Here is a 13,186-nt window from a genome sequence, read left to right as displayed (position 1 = left end):
CCCCACGTGAGGCGGCCCCGCCGCCGGGAGTCACGGGGCGGGCCGCTGCCATGGAGCTGCCTGCCGTCAACCTCAAGGTAGGGGCCGCGGGGCCGAGCCGCTCCCGGGCTTCCCCGGCGGGGAGGGGCCTCTCCGGCTTGCCCCGTGGCTCGGTGTTCGCCGGGCTCGGAGAGAGCGGGCTGCCCGCGGCCGAGGTCCGGCCGGGAGGAGCGGGAGGGCTGCGAGGGGCTTTCCGCCGGGGCGGCGGCCTTCCTCCTCGGCCGCGGCTTCGGGGGAGGCAGAGACCTGGGGTGGCGTCCCGGGGAGCGGGCGCTTGGCCCGGCCTGCCCTCTCCTCTCGCATGCTGGCCGGCTTTGCGCCTGGTCAGGAGGTGTGGAGGCCTCCGAGGATGAAGGACTGGTGTTTCCAAACCTTTTATCATCACATGGGCGCACGTTGCAAAAGCTCGTGGTCGTTAAGACCGGCAGGCAATGACTCCGAGGTTCTCTCTTACTTCAGGGCAGTTGCTAAAGTTGGGACAGCAGCTGGTTATTAACTTGTGTCCGTGGAGGTTTCCAGCTCAGCTGACCGGAGCTAATCGGGGATAAACACAAGATCCTGAGGAGGCAAAGTTTTTGCTTGTCAGGCTTAGAAAGATGATCCCACTTATTTGGGGGCTATCATCTAGTAGATAATTGAAATTGCTTCTCTGTTGGGGGCAATCTGAAAATTTTGGTGAGTGTCTGGTAACCAGAGAAATGGGAAATAAGTGACTTATCACAGTTATGTTATGCTTTTCACTTTGGTAAGAAGCACATCCTTGTGGAAAAGCTGGAGGATACTAAAATCATTTTTTTGCTGGTAGTGTTTGATGCTGAAGCCTTCCCTGATAGACAGGTGAAATTTTCCTCTAATTTTTTTTTGTCTTTCATATTTTCAGAGCCCTGAGATTTCTAGGCGTGTGTGCCTTTTTCCAGCTTCACTACTTTGTGTATCTTGTTTGGTATGGCAAGTTTCAGGTGCTTTCTTTGGTTAAAACTTTTGCCTGGAGAATGAAAACAGCACTGATCACATCAGGTTTTTTTCTGCTATTGATTCATAAAGCTGTGAGCAGTGGCCTTGGAGCAGGTTGCCTACAGGTTGGGTGGGAGGATAGTATTAATCTCAGCTACTGTTATGAATTCAGCTTTGTACAGGAAGGTTTTCATGTGGCTGTGCTAAATAAAAGCTTGGCGTTCATGTAATGTTTCCCCCTTTTACTAGTTCACCAAGAAAAGCAACTTCCCTTGTTAGAGGCAAGTAAGCAAATGGATTTTTCAAGGCCTGGCATGTGGATTATATTACATTCTGGAAGCTAGCTGATACTTGGCGCTGACAAGTTTGGACTATTGTGTGATTCCCAGGGCACTAGGAAGATTAACAGATCTTGCCTTCTGCTTTGTTTTTTAACTTGGTTTGATTTTTTTCCCCATGCTAAAACAACAGTGAAAAATAAGGACATTTAATTAAAAAGTTTGCCAACATGAAATACATCTTCTACCATGGGAGGTGGAGATAGGGGAGCTGAAAAAACCAGACTTCTTGAATGAATGAATCACCATGACAACACAACTAAAATGTTGCCTTTCTTCTCTAATTTCAGACAACCGTTCCCAAATCTCTCACTAGATAAGAATGAAGCTTGTCCTGGGCAAACAGTTTTCAGCATTAAGAAATTCCTTGTTGTCAAGTCTGCCGATACTGCTCTGGGGCTGAAGGGCTGGGGAATAGGGAGTTAATAATTGTACAGGCATCTTTGTGCTGTTCCTGAGTTAGGGCCTCCTTCCTTGAAACGTATCACAAAGGTGGGAAAGATTCTTATTCAGAAAGGCACTGTAAATAACATGCACTACTGCTATTCATTGGCGTGATCTGCTTACAGTTTCTGTGAGATTAAAAAGATGAGCCTCGTGATAGAAGTAGCTCCAAGAAAACTGCATGACTGATCTGTGTTTGTGCCAGAACATAACAATGTCTTAGCCCTGAGGTCTCTCTTTAAGCCACTTGCAGAGGTATAAAATTAATATAGCAGGCTTTGCCCTAGAGTGAATGAGGAACATGCTCGTGAAACAGCATCTGCTGGCTCAGGTCTAATAGTAATGCGCAGCAAAGCATGTGGGAAGCAGCATAGTCATATTTTTGCAGTGAATGCTTGACAGCCAGAATTATTGCAATAACTACGCAGAGCCTTGAAATACAAAGTTTGAGTTCGATCAAGCCTGGACAATGCCCTACAATCCATGTGCCTGGAAACATATGTTTGGTGCTTGAGCTTTTTTAAATGCTAGGTCACAGAATCATAGAATAAGTTAGATTAAAAGAGACCTCTGTATGTTTTCTAGTCCAACCTCCAGCTCAAAGCAAAGCTAACTTCAAAGTCAGATCAAATAGCTCAACACAAAATTCAGCTGACTTAAAAATCTCAAAGGACAGAGTCACAACAACCCTGTTAGATAGCCTGTTCCACTGCCTAACCACTCTCATTATTATCACTGTTATAATAATGAGGAGCATCCTCACAGGCGGCCTGCTCACAGGTGGCCACTCAGGTCTATATTTTGGTTAGTATATCCTCAGGTGAATTATCTCCCTCAGAGTAGATGAGCTCACTCTCAAAAAAAACCCCAAAGTAAAATAAAAAAAGTTAGATACTACAAGAAAATAATTGTAATTTGGAACCATGTAATTTTTAACTTAGTAAAAATTCAGCCTTGTGCGAGGTTCTGTGCTGAAGCATGTTTAAAGGAGTGAGTTCCTGTTCCAAAGAGTTGCCCAGACAGACCTAGGCTCTTTTTATGCTTGGCTACTAGTTCCATCACATTCTGGGATTTGCAGAGGAGCTGGGAACTCCCCTTAGCTCTCCCCAGTTTCCAATGGGATGCTCTTAATCACATGGTCATCCTTCTGCCCAGAAGGGATGGGGACGAAGGTCCCACCTTTCTTATTTTCTGCTCTCACCACTAGTTCAAGTCTTAGGAGTTATTTTCTCAAAAGAAGAAATGTCTGCCTTTCTTAGGTACAGACTTAAGTCCTTGAAGAGATGGAAAAAATTTAAATTCTTCTGCTGTCTCATCAGGAGACTGCCTGCAAATTATCTAATCTCACACAGTGGCTGTAACTTTAAAGAATGTTTTTCATTAACACTACATTTTCTATGTTAAAGCATACCAAGACCACCAGCTAATTCCACAGTGCCCTGAAGAACTGTCAGGTAAATTGGACTAATAACCTGGAAGGGAATGCCTTGTTTTAATTTCAGCGGTCCCTTATACTATCAGCCCTAGTTTACCTGATTTTATGCTGATGGCTAAGCATGCTTCATAATTTAATAACTGTAGTATTGATCTAGACAGCATTAAAAAAAAAAAGCCACCCTGCCTAATTATGTTAACTGGTGAGCCTTGAGGGGTCTTGTGGGTGTGTAATATGCAATTAAATACTACCTAATTAAGAATTTCCCTGATGTTGTGATAGTCTCTTGAGTAAATGCTATTTGCATGTCTCCATTCTTATCTAAGAACATCTTGTATTTTACTGATTAGCAGTTTCTGCCTGGTCTCCGTGGTACAATTTGGGAGAAGGAGAAGAGGGGGGTGGTGATGAAGCATTTTGTAGGCTTTCATGAACAATTAAAAAAAAATCGTTAATAAAAATCTGTTTAAGCAGGGTTTGAGGTCTAGGCTACTCGAGGTGAATGCTTGGAAGATGTGCTAGGGTACTGCAGTGAAGCAAGAGCTCTGTCTTACCATGGTAAGACATCTACATTGTTGTATCTTGACACAGCAGTGTGAGCCACAGCAGATGTGTCACTCCTGCTGATTTCCTGGCTGTGCTTCACTCATGTCACAGCTTCATTGGTTATTAACTCTCTTCTCAAGCAACTGGTTTTGTATTACGTTAGAGCATGGATAGACATTTTAAGTCAATGAATGTAGCAGGATGTCAGTAGATCTTAATTTATTTTTTTTAGTGTCTTAATGCTCCTATCTGCATACAGCTTTCCTGTGTCCACCGAGTAATTTAGCCTTTTGCTACTTACTTATTTCCCAATTATTTTTTTTTTAGGGGCGGGGAGTGTGCTTCAGAGGGGTTTTGTTGGTGTTGGGTGGGGTTTTTTTATACCAAGGTCAGTATAAATGCCAATTGGAGCCTTTCTTACAGCTAGAAAAAGTGCAAGAGTGCCTGTTCCCATGGATCCTCTGATATGTCTGGGCTTCAGCCTGTTTTTTTATGAGGCTGCTAATAGAGACAGTCTTCCATATTCTTGTTTCCACAAATCTTTAGAGAGTGAATATGGGTGATCTCGCTTTGTTGATATTGGCCAGCAGGCTCAAAAGCAAGTGAGCGTGTGGATATAGGTATAGAAAAAGACTGAAGTGGTATATTCTTGTTCCCATTTGCTGTCTTAATAAACATGTAGAATATGTCTCCTTGGTTACAGAATGTCAAGTGCTGGTGAAGAGAATCCTTGTGTCACTTGTTACAGTAAGATGCTTTTTTGTTGGATTTGTCCCCTTGAGCATGAGGATCAGGATCATTAAGGACATTTGCAAAGTACAGAATCTGTGACAGCATTATCTTATTGCTTCTTAGGGCGCTGCTGACATTTGGGCCCTAGTGGCTTCACTGGGAGTGAAAAGAGCTGTGTACTATGGCAGGATCAGGTTCTCAGATTCCTAGAAGATGCCTTCAGGTCTATTAATATTGCAGAGAGGTTGAACCACTGCTCTGAACAGAGTGGAAGAAAGTAAAAGGATTTAGTGGGGACTGGAGTGAAATTGCTGGGCGCTGCAGGCATGACTATCCGTGGACTTCTTGGTGATGGGATGCCAGATTGGTTATGTATAAACTGTGCTAGCATAGTGTGAATCAGATTGCCCGGCTTTCTGTACAAACTATTCTGGAGTTCCAAAATCAATAACCCATTTAGAAAAGACTAAGTGGGCCCTGAATCAACTGTCAACAGAGATGACAACAATAATGAATGACTACAGTGTAGCACCACAGGAAATACTCAGCAACAGAAGCAGAGAAAAATGGTTTTCTGTCTTCACTGTCTCAGCTGCTATGCCAGCTTTCTGCACTGGTTCATGGGTCCAAGGCACTCTTCCACCTGTCCCTCAGAAACAAGATGGTGTCATTTCACGTTGATCCTCCCAGAGTTCTCCCAACTTGCTGACCAGTCTTCCTCTCTGTTTTTTTTCATAGGCCATCATTCTGGTACACTGGCTTCTCACAGTGTGGTGAGTGATTGGTAACTGGCCTGGCCTGGGTGAGAAGGGGGTATTCCTTCAAACTAGGAATGGGACATTCTCATGGAATCAGCACTCCCTGTTTGTGTCTGTCTGTGTGCAAGAAGATCCTAAATCTAAGAGTGTGGTGTTTGTATGGGAACAGGGGTGAATGCAAACAAATGTGTTGCAGGCTTATTGTGAATGTGGGCTGGGTTTTTTGTCTTGTTTGGCAGGGGATGCATGAATCACATGTTTCCAGCCTCCTATGCCTGGGGAAATTTCAGTGTCCTTGCAGTGGGGATCTGGGCCATTGCGCAGCGAGATTCCCTTGATGCCATCATGATGGTGAGTGTGAGGGTGTATGCCTCCACCAGGCTGCTCAGGGAGAGGGTGGAGGGCAGAGACAGCTTCTTTGAGACAGTGATGATTTTCAGCTGTTCCCACTACAGTGGTGAACAAGTCAAATTCCTTGAGTTGTTTTGGTTTTATTTAAGAGAGTATATAAATCTACAAGCACTGTAAACCATGATGAGAAGCATTCCTATCACTTATTTTGCTTCTCAGCAAAATAATCTCACTTGATTCTTACTTTTTTTACCTGCTGTTGTGACTTGTAACGCCAGAGGAAGAGTCAAAGTGTTTAATATGCTTGAGTTGGAGGGGCTTTATAAAACCCTTCTCTGAACATTAAAGAGATTAGCAAGCAAAAATAAACAGTCCTGGACCATATAATGAGAAGGTGTCTGACAGATGTATTTCGTGCATTTTCTTCACAAGATCATTCCTTTAGGAATCTCTGTCTACCTGGGGCAGTGTCAAGGGTTAGCAATGTGTGATACTGGGGTGAAGGCATGATTACGTGAACACAAATCCCACAGGAAACAGACGCTGTAACTGACTGTTACTCCTAGCAGTTAATGCCCTATTCGGTTCATGTCCCACTCTTTCTTTGTTTCCAGTTCCTGACTGGCCTGCTGCTCACAGTCCTCACAGACATCATTCACGTCTCTGTCTTCTACCCTCCAAACAACTATCTCACTGATGTGAAGCGTTTCAGTATAGGCATGGCCATCTTCAGCCTCCTCCTCAAACCCATGTCCTGCTATTTGGTGTATCGAATGTATCGGGAGCGTGGAGGAGAGTACACCTTTAACATAGGTAGGCTGCTTCTGTGTCAGTGTGGGCCACCTCCTCTGGTGTTAGGGAGACCACTTTGCACTTTGGACCCTTCAGCCTGAGCTCTGTGAAGCTGGATTCTAACCCCCTTTCCAGGGAGGGGGTGGTGCTCGCTCTCTCTTGCTTACATCTGTTCTCCCATTTTGTGGTTCTGGTGTGTCTTAGGCCTTAAATTTACATTCTTCTTCTCTTCCCTTGCAGACCTGGAGTCCTCATCTGACAGCCATTTTGCTCACAATGGTATTGATACCACTGCTGTCTCTCTTACTCAATGTAACTGAGAGGCTTTTCCTCTCTTCCTTCTCTTGCATTTGTGTGTGCTTGTTGGAAGCCTTTGGGTGTCCTTCTCTCTTTGCCAACCCTTTCTTTTCCTTCTGGGGAAAAACAGAGGCAGCATCCCCTCTAGCGGGATTATGCATGAGAGGGAAAGAAGCTGCATTTCTAACTCCATTCTTTCTCTGGGCCTCACATGTCCTAGCTACCTTGATGGCTCTGGACCTCCATTTCCTCACCTGGAAGATGGGACTGATGTTTACCTCATGGGACTTTGCCTGGAGGCAGTCATTTTTCTCCTAGCTGTACTTGCTAATGATAACATGGCAGCCTTACCAGAGAGAAGGGGCTGTGGCTGGATGTTCTGGGTCTTAGCTTTGCCAAGCACACCTGGTGCTAGTTCATGCCAAGGCAGCTGCCAGGGATTGTTTGCTGTGTGGTAGTTCACCCTGGCCAAACCAGCAGCCTGGCACAGTTGGTTTTTTTGCCTTCCTAAGAAGGCTGTGCAGGACAAAAGATGGTATAACTGCATTACAGTGTTTGAAAGCTGTCACTTGTGCTGCTTTGGTGCTAGCAAAGAAGATAACGCTTCCTGTGAGAAGAGGTGGATACCTGCAGAGGAGGAGAGTCCATGGAAAGAAACCATGGCTTGGGGCGCTATGTGCTATTTGCATCTCTCTGCTAGTGGAATGTGGATGGCTTCTCCATCAGCTACTTGTGCAAATGCCAGACAGATCTGTCTTAACTGGGTCAGAAGGCCTGTGAGTCAACTGCAGTGATTTGCTGTGGGCCATGTTTGTGCCAGTTTTTATTAGCGGCTCACTTGTAACTGGGATTTGACATTTGTATCCCATGGGAAGTGTAGGTATCATTGAGGAGTTCATCCCTGACTTGGAATTTGGGAGCACTCCTTTTCAACCACACTGTCCCAACACAGACATGATACTGAGAGTCTCCTCTGAGGAACAGGTTGGAATTCAGACACTTTGTAGTTTCATATCCTCTCCTGAACTGTCTTTCTCAAAAAATTTTCAGTACAAACCATGTGCTGTTGTTTTGTGTTGAATGTGGTTGACAAATTTCCTCTCTCATTTTCCTGCTGTCTGGCATTTTCCTTTTGAACCTAACAGTGTTGCATTTTTCCTGGTCTTCTCTGTCTCATTTTCTTTCTCCACAAATTCCCTTTTTGTTCCTTGGCAGCATCCTTGCTGCTTAGAACAAGCCTCTCGTATGGTTTGGTGCCCACCTTTGATTCAGATTTCTTTCTAGCCATGGCAGATGCATGGCCTATAGGTAAAGAGCTGTCCATGCATATTTTCTCTCTCTCCTTTCCCTGCTCATCCCCTGGACAGTAACATGATTTTGTACCAGTCTTGTACCACAAGCAAATTGTTCATAGTGCAATTGGGAGCATTGCTGGATGCAAATTTAGTGCCATGGTGTGGCACGCTTGAGGCGTAGCTGCGTTGTTGGGAAGAGTGGTTCATGGATGAACCATGCTCTTAAATCTGTGCTGTCAGCTAGCCATGGTTCCTGCTGCTTCTGTTTGTCTGTTTATTTTTCCACTAGATCTCATAAACTTGATCTTGCTGAAATATGCTGTTACAGGAGCCTGTTATGCTGCTATGTAGCATTGCAGGTCTTGCTTTCCACACAGCCATGTGGCTACTAAGAGAGCAATTCTCAGGGAACAAAGAGGCACGTTCAAATGCATCTCAGTTATTTTGCCTTTGTTGGAAGGATGAGTTTTCTTACCTCCTGCCTGTGTAGTGAGGATCGCAGAACATGGGTGCTGGGGAGGTGGTAGAGCAGCTAATGTGGCGTGCTTCTGAGCTGTTGGTTTCTTCTAGGGGATTCAGTTCTTGTGCTTTTGTTTTTTTCCCAAGCTTGTTCTCTTCCATTTCCATTCAGGTGTCACCTGTGCAGGCCGGGATCGCAGCACCTATGAGACAATTGATCGGCAGGATGCCCCTCCACAGTGGCCTGACTCAAGCAAGACAGCCCAGCAGCCATACTGAGGCCCTCTCTGCAACAGAGAACGGAAGCTTCCCTCGCCCAGTCTAGCCTTCCACTCTTCCCATGTCTGTTCTGATGGAGCAAGACCTGCTACTGAGCAAACAGGAGAGGATCTGATTTCACTTTTTGTTTTGCCTCCCTGAAGGTTAGGCAGATGGGTTCCTGCAGTAAGTCCAGAAGATCTTGGAGATGTCATGTTAAGCACTGTGACTCTTTGTAATCCCGGTACGCTCTTTTCCTCCCTCCCCCTAAATCCCTCCTCTGTATGTGTAAGTGGATGCAGCTTCTGCAGTCTTCCAAGTCTTGTATTGTGCATTCTCTCTATTGTAAGTAAAGAAACCACTCAAAATATTCCTGAACAAGCTATCTTTAAAAGGCTTATGGACTGCCCTTAAACAATACAGTTTAGCCTGCTTTTATGCAGATACATCTCCAGGAAACATCTGGGAGTTCCTGAGGGCTGGTTTTGATGGTGTTATTTAACTAAGATTTATGACCATAACTCCCTATGCTATCTGTGGTGGTTTGCACAAAGCTGGGGTTGGTATAAAATGTTCTTACTGGGCCAGGGAGCTGCTTGTGCTCCCAGTATTTAGTCTTGGGTTTTATTCACTGATGCTTTTATGCAAAATGTCCTTCATAAATAAGTCCTTCCCCAAAAATGGCTGTTGAATGTAGGTTATAGATATTCTGTGCCTTGAAATGTCCTTTTGCCTTCAGCTGCCTCTTTTAACAGAACTTGAAATGTTACATTTTTCTAAGAAAACTATAAAATGAACACAGTTTTTCTGTGTTAGAAAAAGTTACGCTGGTCACCTGTGTCTCATTTGAAAATGTAGGTATTCCTGAGGGTTTGGGACTGTAGACAGGCAGTCTGGGAGAGTCATTATGGGGGAAGGTCTACAGGGCTTCGATGGCTTTTAGTCTAAGCTCTACTCAGACAACTAGAGGGTACTGCTTGTAAATGTGTGGGTGGGAAGGTGGGCTAGTAAAATGAGGGTTGGGGAAAGGAAAAGATGGGTTTATTTACACTGCAGTGGTGAGCTCTGTGGGGTGTGATAAACTATAAACTCTAATCTTATGCACAATAAATCTGCCCTGCTGTGGCTTTCAGGTAAAATTCTAAAAAAAAAAAAAAAAAAAAAAAGTTCAACAGGATTCTTTATCAGAAGAAAAAGAGTATGTCAGCTTTGGCAGAATGAAAATACCAGTGCTAGGATGATATGTGTTTTTCTGAGGCAGGTTCATTTTCAGTTTACATCTGTTATTCTACAATTGCATTTCTCTTGACAAGACCTGCTGCTGTCTTGACTCTTCAGTGACCAAGAGCCCTGTTAACTTTGCTCTAACCTCTAGAATCATGCCATTTGTGTGTTTAAAACCAAGCAATTTTCTCTCAAGTTTGATCGCTTTAAACATAAGCAGATGTTTCCTACACTATGCTGCACAGACACTATAGTGACCTGCTGCTCTACCTGGACCATCATCATTTATTTATGCCTGGACCAAGCGCATGGTAAATGCCATAAAAGTGTGATGGTCTGGTTTACTCTCCTGAGATGAGTGTTGTGCATTCATTTTGCAGGCTGCCATGCAACAGAGCATAGGAATAGGAATCAATCTACTCTTGTGATCAGATGGGGAAGAAAGAAGAATAGGTAGGCAGAAATTTCTGGGGCTTGTGGAGTTGCAGAGCAGGCCTTTATGTTCAGTTAATGTTTTTTTTCAGCTCTTCAGAACTGTGCAGTGGCAGCATAGATCCCTGAATAATGCATTTAAACACTCAGGTTTTTTTCTTCCCTAGACCTGTGAAGCACAGACTGAAAACAACTGTTTTAAATGCTATGCTTTTGTGTATTTGCATGATCAAAGAGTTACATCTAGTGAGGCCTTGCCAGCCATTCTCCATTGAGAAAGACACCACAAAATCTATTGATACCCATCTAGTTGACCTGCTGTGCACTTTTCTGTGGAGAATTCGGCGCATCTAGGGGCTCAGGGGAGCAGAGCAAGGCAGGAGTTATGCTAGGCTTACTGTGCCTCAAGGATACCTATTTTGGGCAGTAAATCAGAGAGGTGAGGACAAAAACGAGGCCCCTCTCCTGGCTTCTGAGGAGGAGGAGGGCATTTGTTTCGGCAGTGCTAACAATAAGCACCAACGCGCTCTTGGATCAATACCTGGTTTAGTAGGGCGTGTGGGGATTCATCGAGCCTGTTGCGCTGGATGGAGCACAGCCTGGCTTCACCGCGGGGGCTCCTTGTAGCTCGTCAGTGGGGTCTCCTCACCCAGACGTGCAGCAGGTGTGATACTCTGCTCAGGTTTTTTTTTTTTGCTTTGTGTTTTTTTTGTTTTTTTTTAAATCCTTGGGTCCTGATGTGCCTGGGTTTTTTTGGTTTTGGTTTTTTTTGGTGATGAGCTGGCAGCTCTCTAGGATTAACCACAGCCTGCCTGGTGCAGGTGCCTCCCTCAGCAGCATCTTCTCTCAGGTGGCCTGAGGGGGCGGGCGGGGCCTGCCCGTGTGCCTAATGGCCGGCCTCAATCGATGGGGCAGCCTCGCACCCCAGCAGGGCCGCCAGCCCGGCCTGGGGTCGCCCACACTCTCTTGGGGGCGGCCGCGGGGCCTGGTGATGCTGCCCAGCGCTGCTGACAGGAGCCAGGACGTGGCGGGTTCAGGGTGCCCGGTGGGCGAGGAGGAGGAGAACATGCCCCTTCTCCTGAGGCGTTTCCCTGAGGGAGGCGAGCAGTGCCTCTTGCAGGTCCGCCTCATCTGGGCCGCCTTCAGGACATAGCTTTAATTAGCCGTGGGCGAGAGCGGCTTTCCCGTGGCCATCTGCAGCCCTGGTGACAGGCGGCGTTGCTAATCGCGGGGGATAAGCTGCTTATGGCGACCCAGCTGGAGCGCACTTGCTGCCCCGTTTTGGGCAGTAAGGGGGGGTGAAGCTGCAGGTTTGCCCCTGCGCTCAGAGGCGCAGGCACAAAGAGGTGTGTGTCCCGTCCCTGAGGTTCTGGCGAGGCGCAGCGAGCGGCATGTCCGGCAGCGGCTATCAGAGTGAGTAAGTGCCTACGAGGAGAGGTGCGTCCGTACCCGTGGAGAGCGCTGGGAGCCATCAGGGATGCTGTGTGGGAGCCTGGGGCGTGCACCCCAGCTGTGCCAGCTGAGAGCAAGCCTGAAACGGCTCCCCCAGGCTGGGGCCGTGGGTGATGGCCCTCCTGCTCCCACCACCGCATTCCCCAGACACTGGCTGGTTCTTGGATGGCAGCACGCGAAGGGCGCTGCTGCCTGGCTGTTCCTCCGGTGCCGGAGCAGTAATTGCCCTCTCTCTGGTAAAGGGAAGACCACCTGTGTGTGCCTGTTGATCTTGAAGTGGTCACAAGAGGCTCATGCAATGGCAGCGGTGGTTCGGTTTGTAAGACTGAGCAGTGGGGGAAAAGCTTTGTTTCTAAGGCACTTGAAGAGTGATCTTGGACCAATCACCGGTCACAACATGGAATGGATCAGCCTTGGTCTGCAGGGATGGGAAGATAAGCATTGTCTGTGCAGTGCTTATGTGTTTATTATGGGTCTGTCATTGTTATCATAATGCGAAAACGGCATTCGTTTGAAAGAGCTTGATTTACTTTTCATGAACTGTGCTATTTACTTCCTTTTGCTTGTAGCAACAGAAGTATGTTGATCAGCTTAATTTTTGTTTGCTAAATTGGATTTGTTTCATGTTTTAATGCGTTAGTGTGTTGCTGCGAAGTGTATATAGTAAGCATGCATTAAATGTTTTAGTTGGAAACATAAAAGCTAATATGAAATCCATTTGTCATGGATTTTGCAGTTCACAAAATCTGCGACTTGCCATGAGTATCTCTCTTGGCTTAGAAGTTTTTAAAAAGCACTTCATAAAATCTTGTTGCCTTTTGAGTAAGACTAACTACTGCTTAAAAGTGGTTACGCTAAAGTCCTGAATGGCAATTTTGGGAAGGTAGGCAAACAAGGTTTTTAAAGGACATTATCTCTTCCTGATCTCAGTGAGACTGAAATCAGGAGTGAGTGAGGTGAAGAATACCACCTAAAATAATCACGGCAATGTCTTGAGAACCTGGTACCTGGTAGAAAGAACTGAAATGGAGAACTAAAAAAATCGCATGAGTTATCAAGAAAATAGATTATGTCTAGGATCTTGAGCATAAAGTAGTCCAGTACCAGGTTCCAGGTGTTCATGGAGCAAAATAGCACTGAAAAACATGATGGTTTCATGTCCTTTCACAATTCAGATCCTTTATAATGCCCTTTTGTGATCCATTGCTAGTTGGCTGGATATTCCTGGGATGCAAGGAGTGCTTCTATGGAACACCAGTCTGCTGCATTTTGTAGTTATACTTCATGCAGTGATAGGCACCCTAAAGAAGGCAGCCGTGTTTTTTCTCTTCACTCTGTAGTTGCCAACTTCTACTCATCTGGCAAAAATTACGGGCTCTT

The 13,186-nt window shown here is 45.6% G+C and overlaps 1 protein-coding gene across 1 annotated transcript; it reads left to right on the top strand.

Annotated features, from left to right (window-relative positions):
* The first annotated feature begins 44 nt into the window (after window positions 1–44).
* On the top strand, window positions 45–9,051 carry AGTRAP (angiotensin II receptor-associated protein). Its single transcript, XM_010577312.1, has 5 exons — window positions 45–77; window positions 5,227–5,261; window positions 5,486–5,597; window positions 6,212–6,410; window positions 8,613–9,051. Exons 1-5 carry the CDS (start codon window positions 51–53, stop codon window positions 8,717–8,719), a joined length of 480 nt encoding a protein of 159 aa, XP_010575614.1. The 5' UTR covers window positions 45–50; the 3' UTR covers window positions 8,720–9,051.
* Window positions 9,052–13,186: the final 4,135 nt, after the last annotated feature.

This window comes from Haliaeetus leucocephalus, unplaced genomic scaffold (genome assembly GCF_000737465.1).
Source record: "Haliaeetus leucocephalus isolate CR32 unplaced genomic scaffold, Haliaeetus_leucocephalus-4.0 Scaffold556, whole genome shotgun sequence".
NCBI classification, from domain to species: Eukaryota; Metazoa; Chordata; class Aves; order Accipitriformes; family Accipitridae; genus Haliaeetus; species Haliaeetus leucocephalus.
The sequence above is the reverse complement of the archived record's forward strand: the minus strand, read 5'-3'. Positions and strand labels throughout refer to the sequence as shown.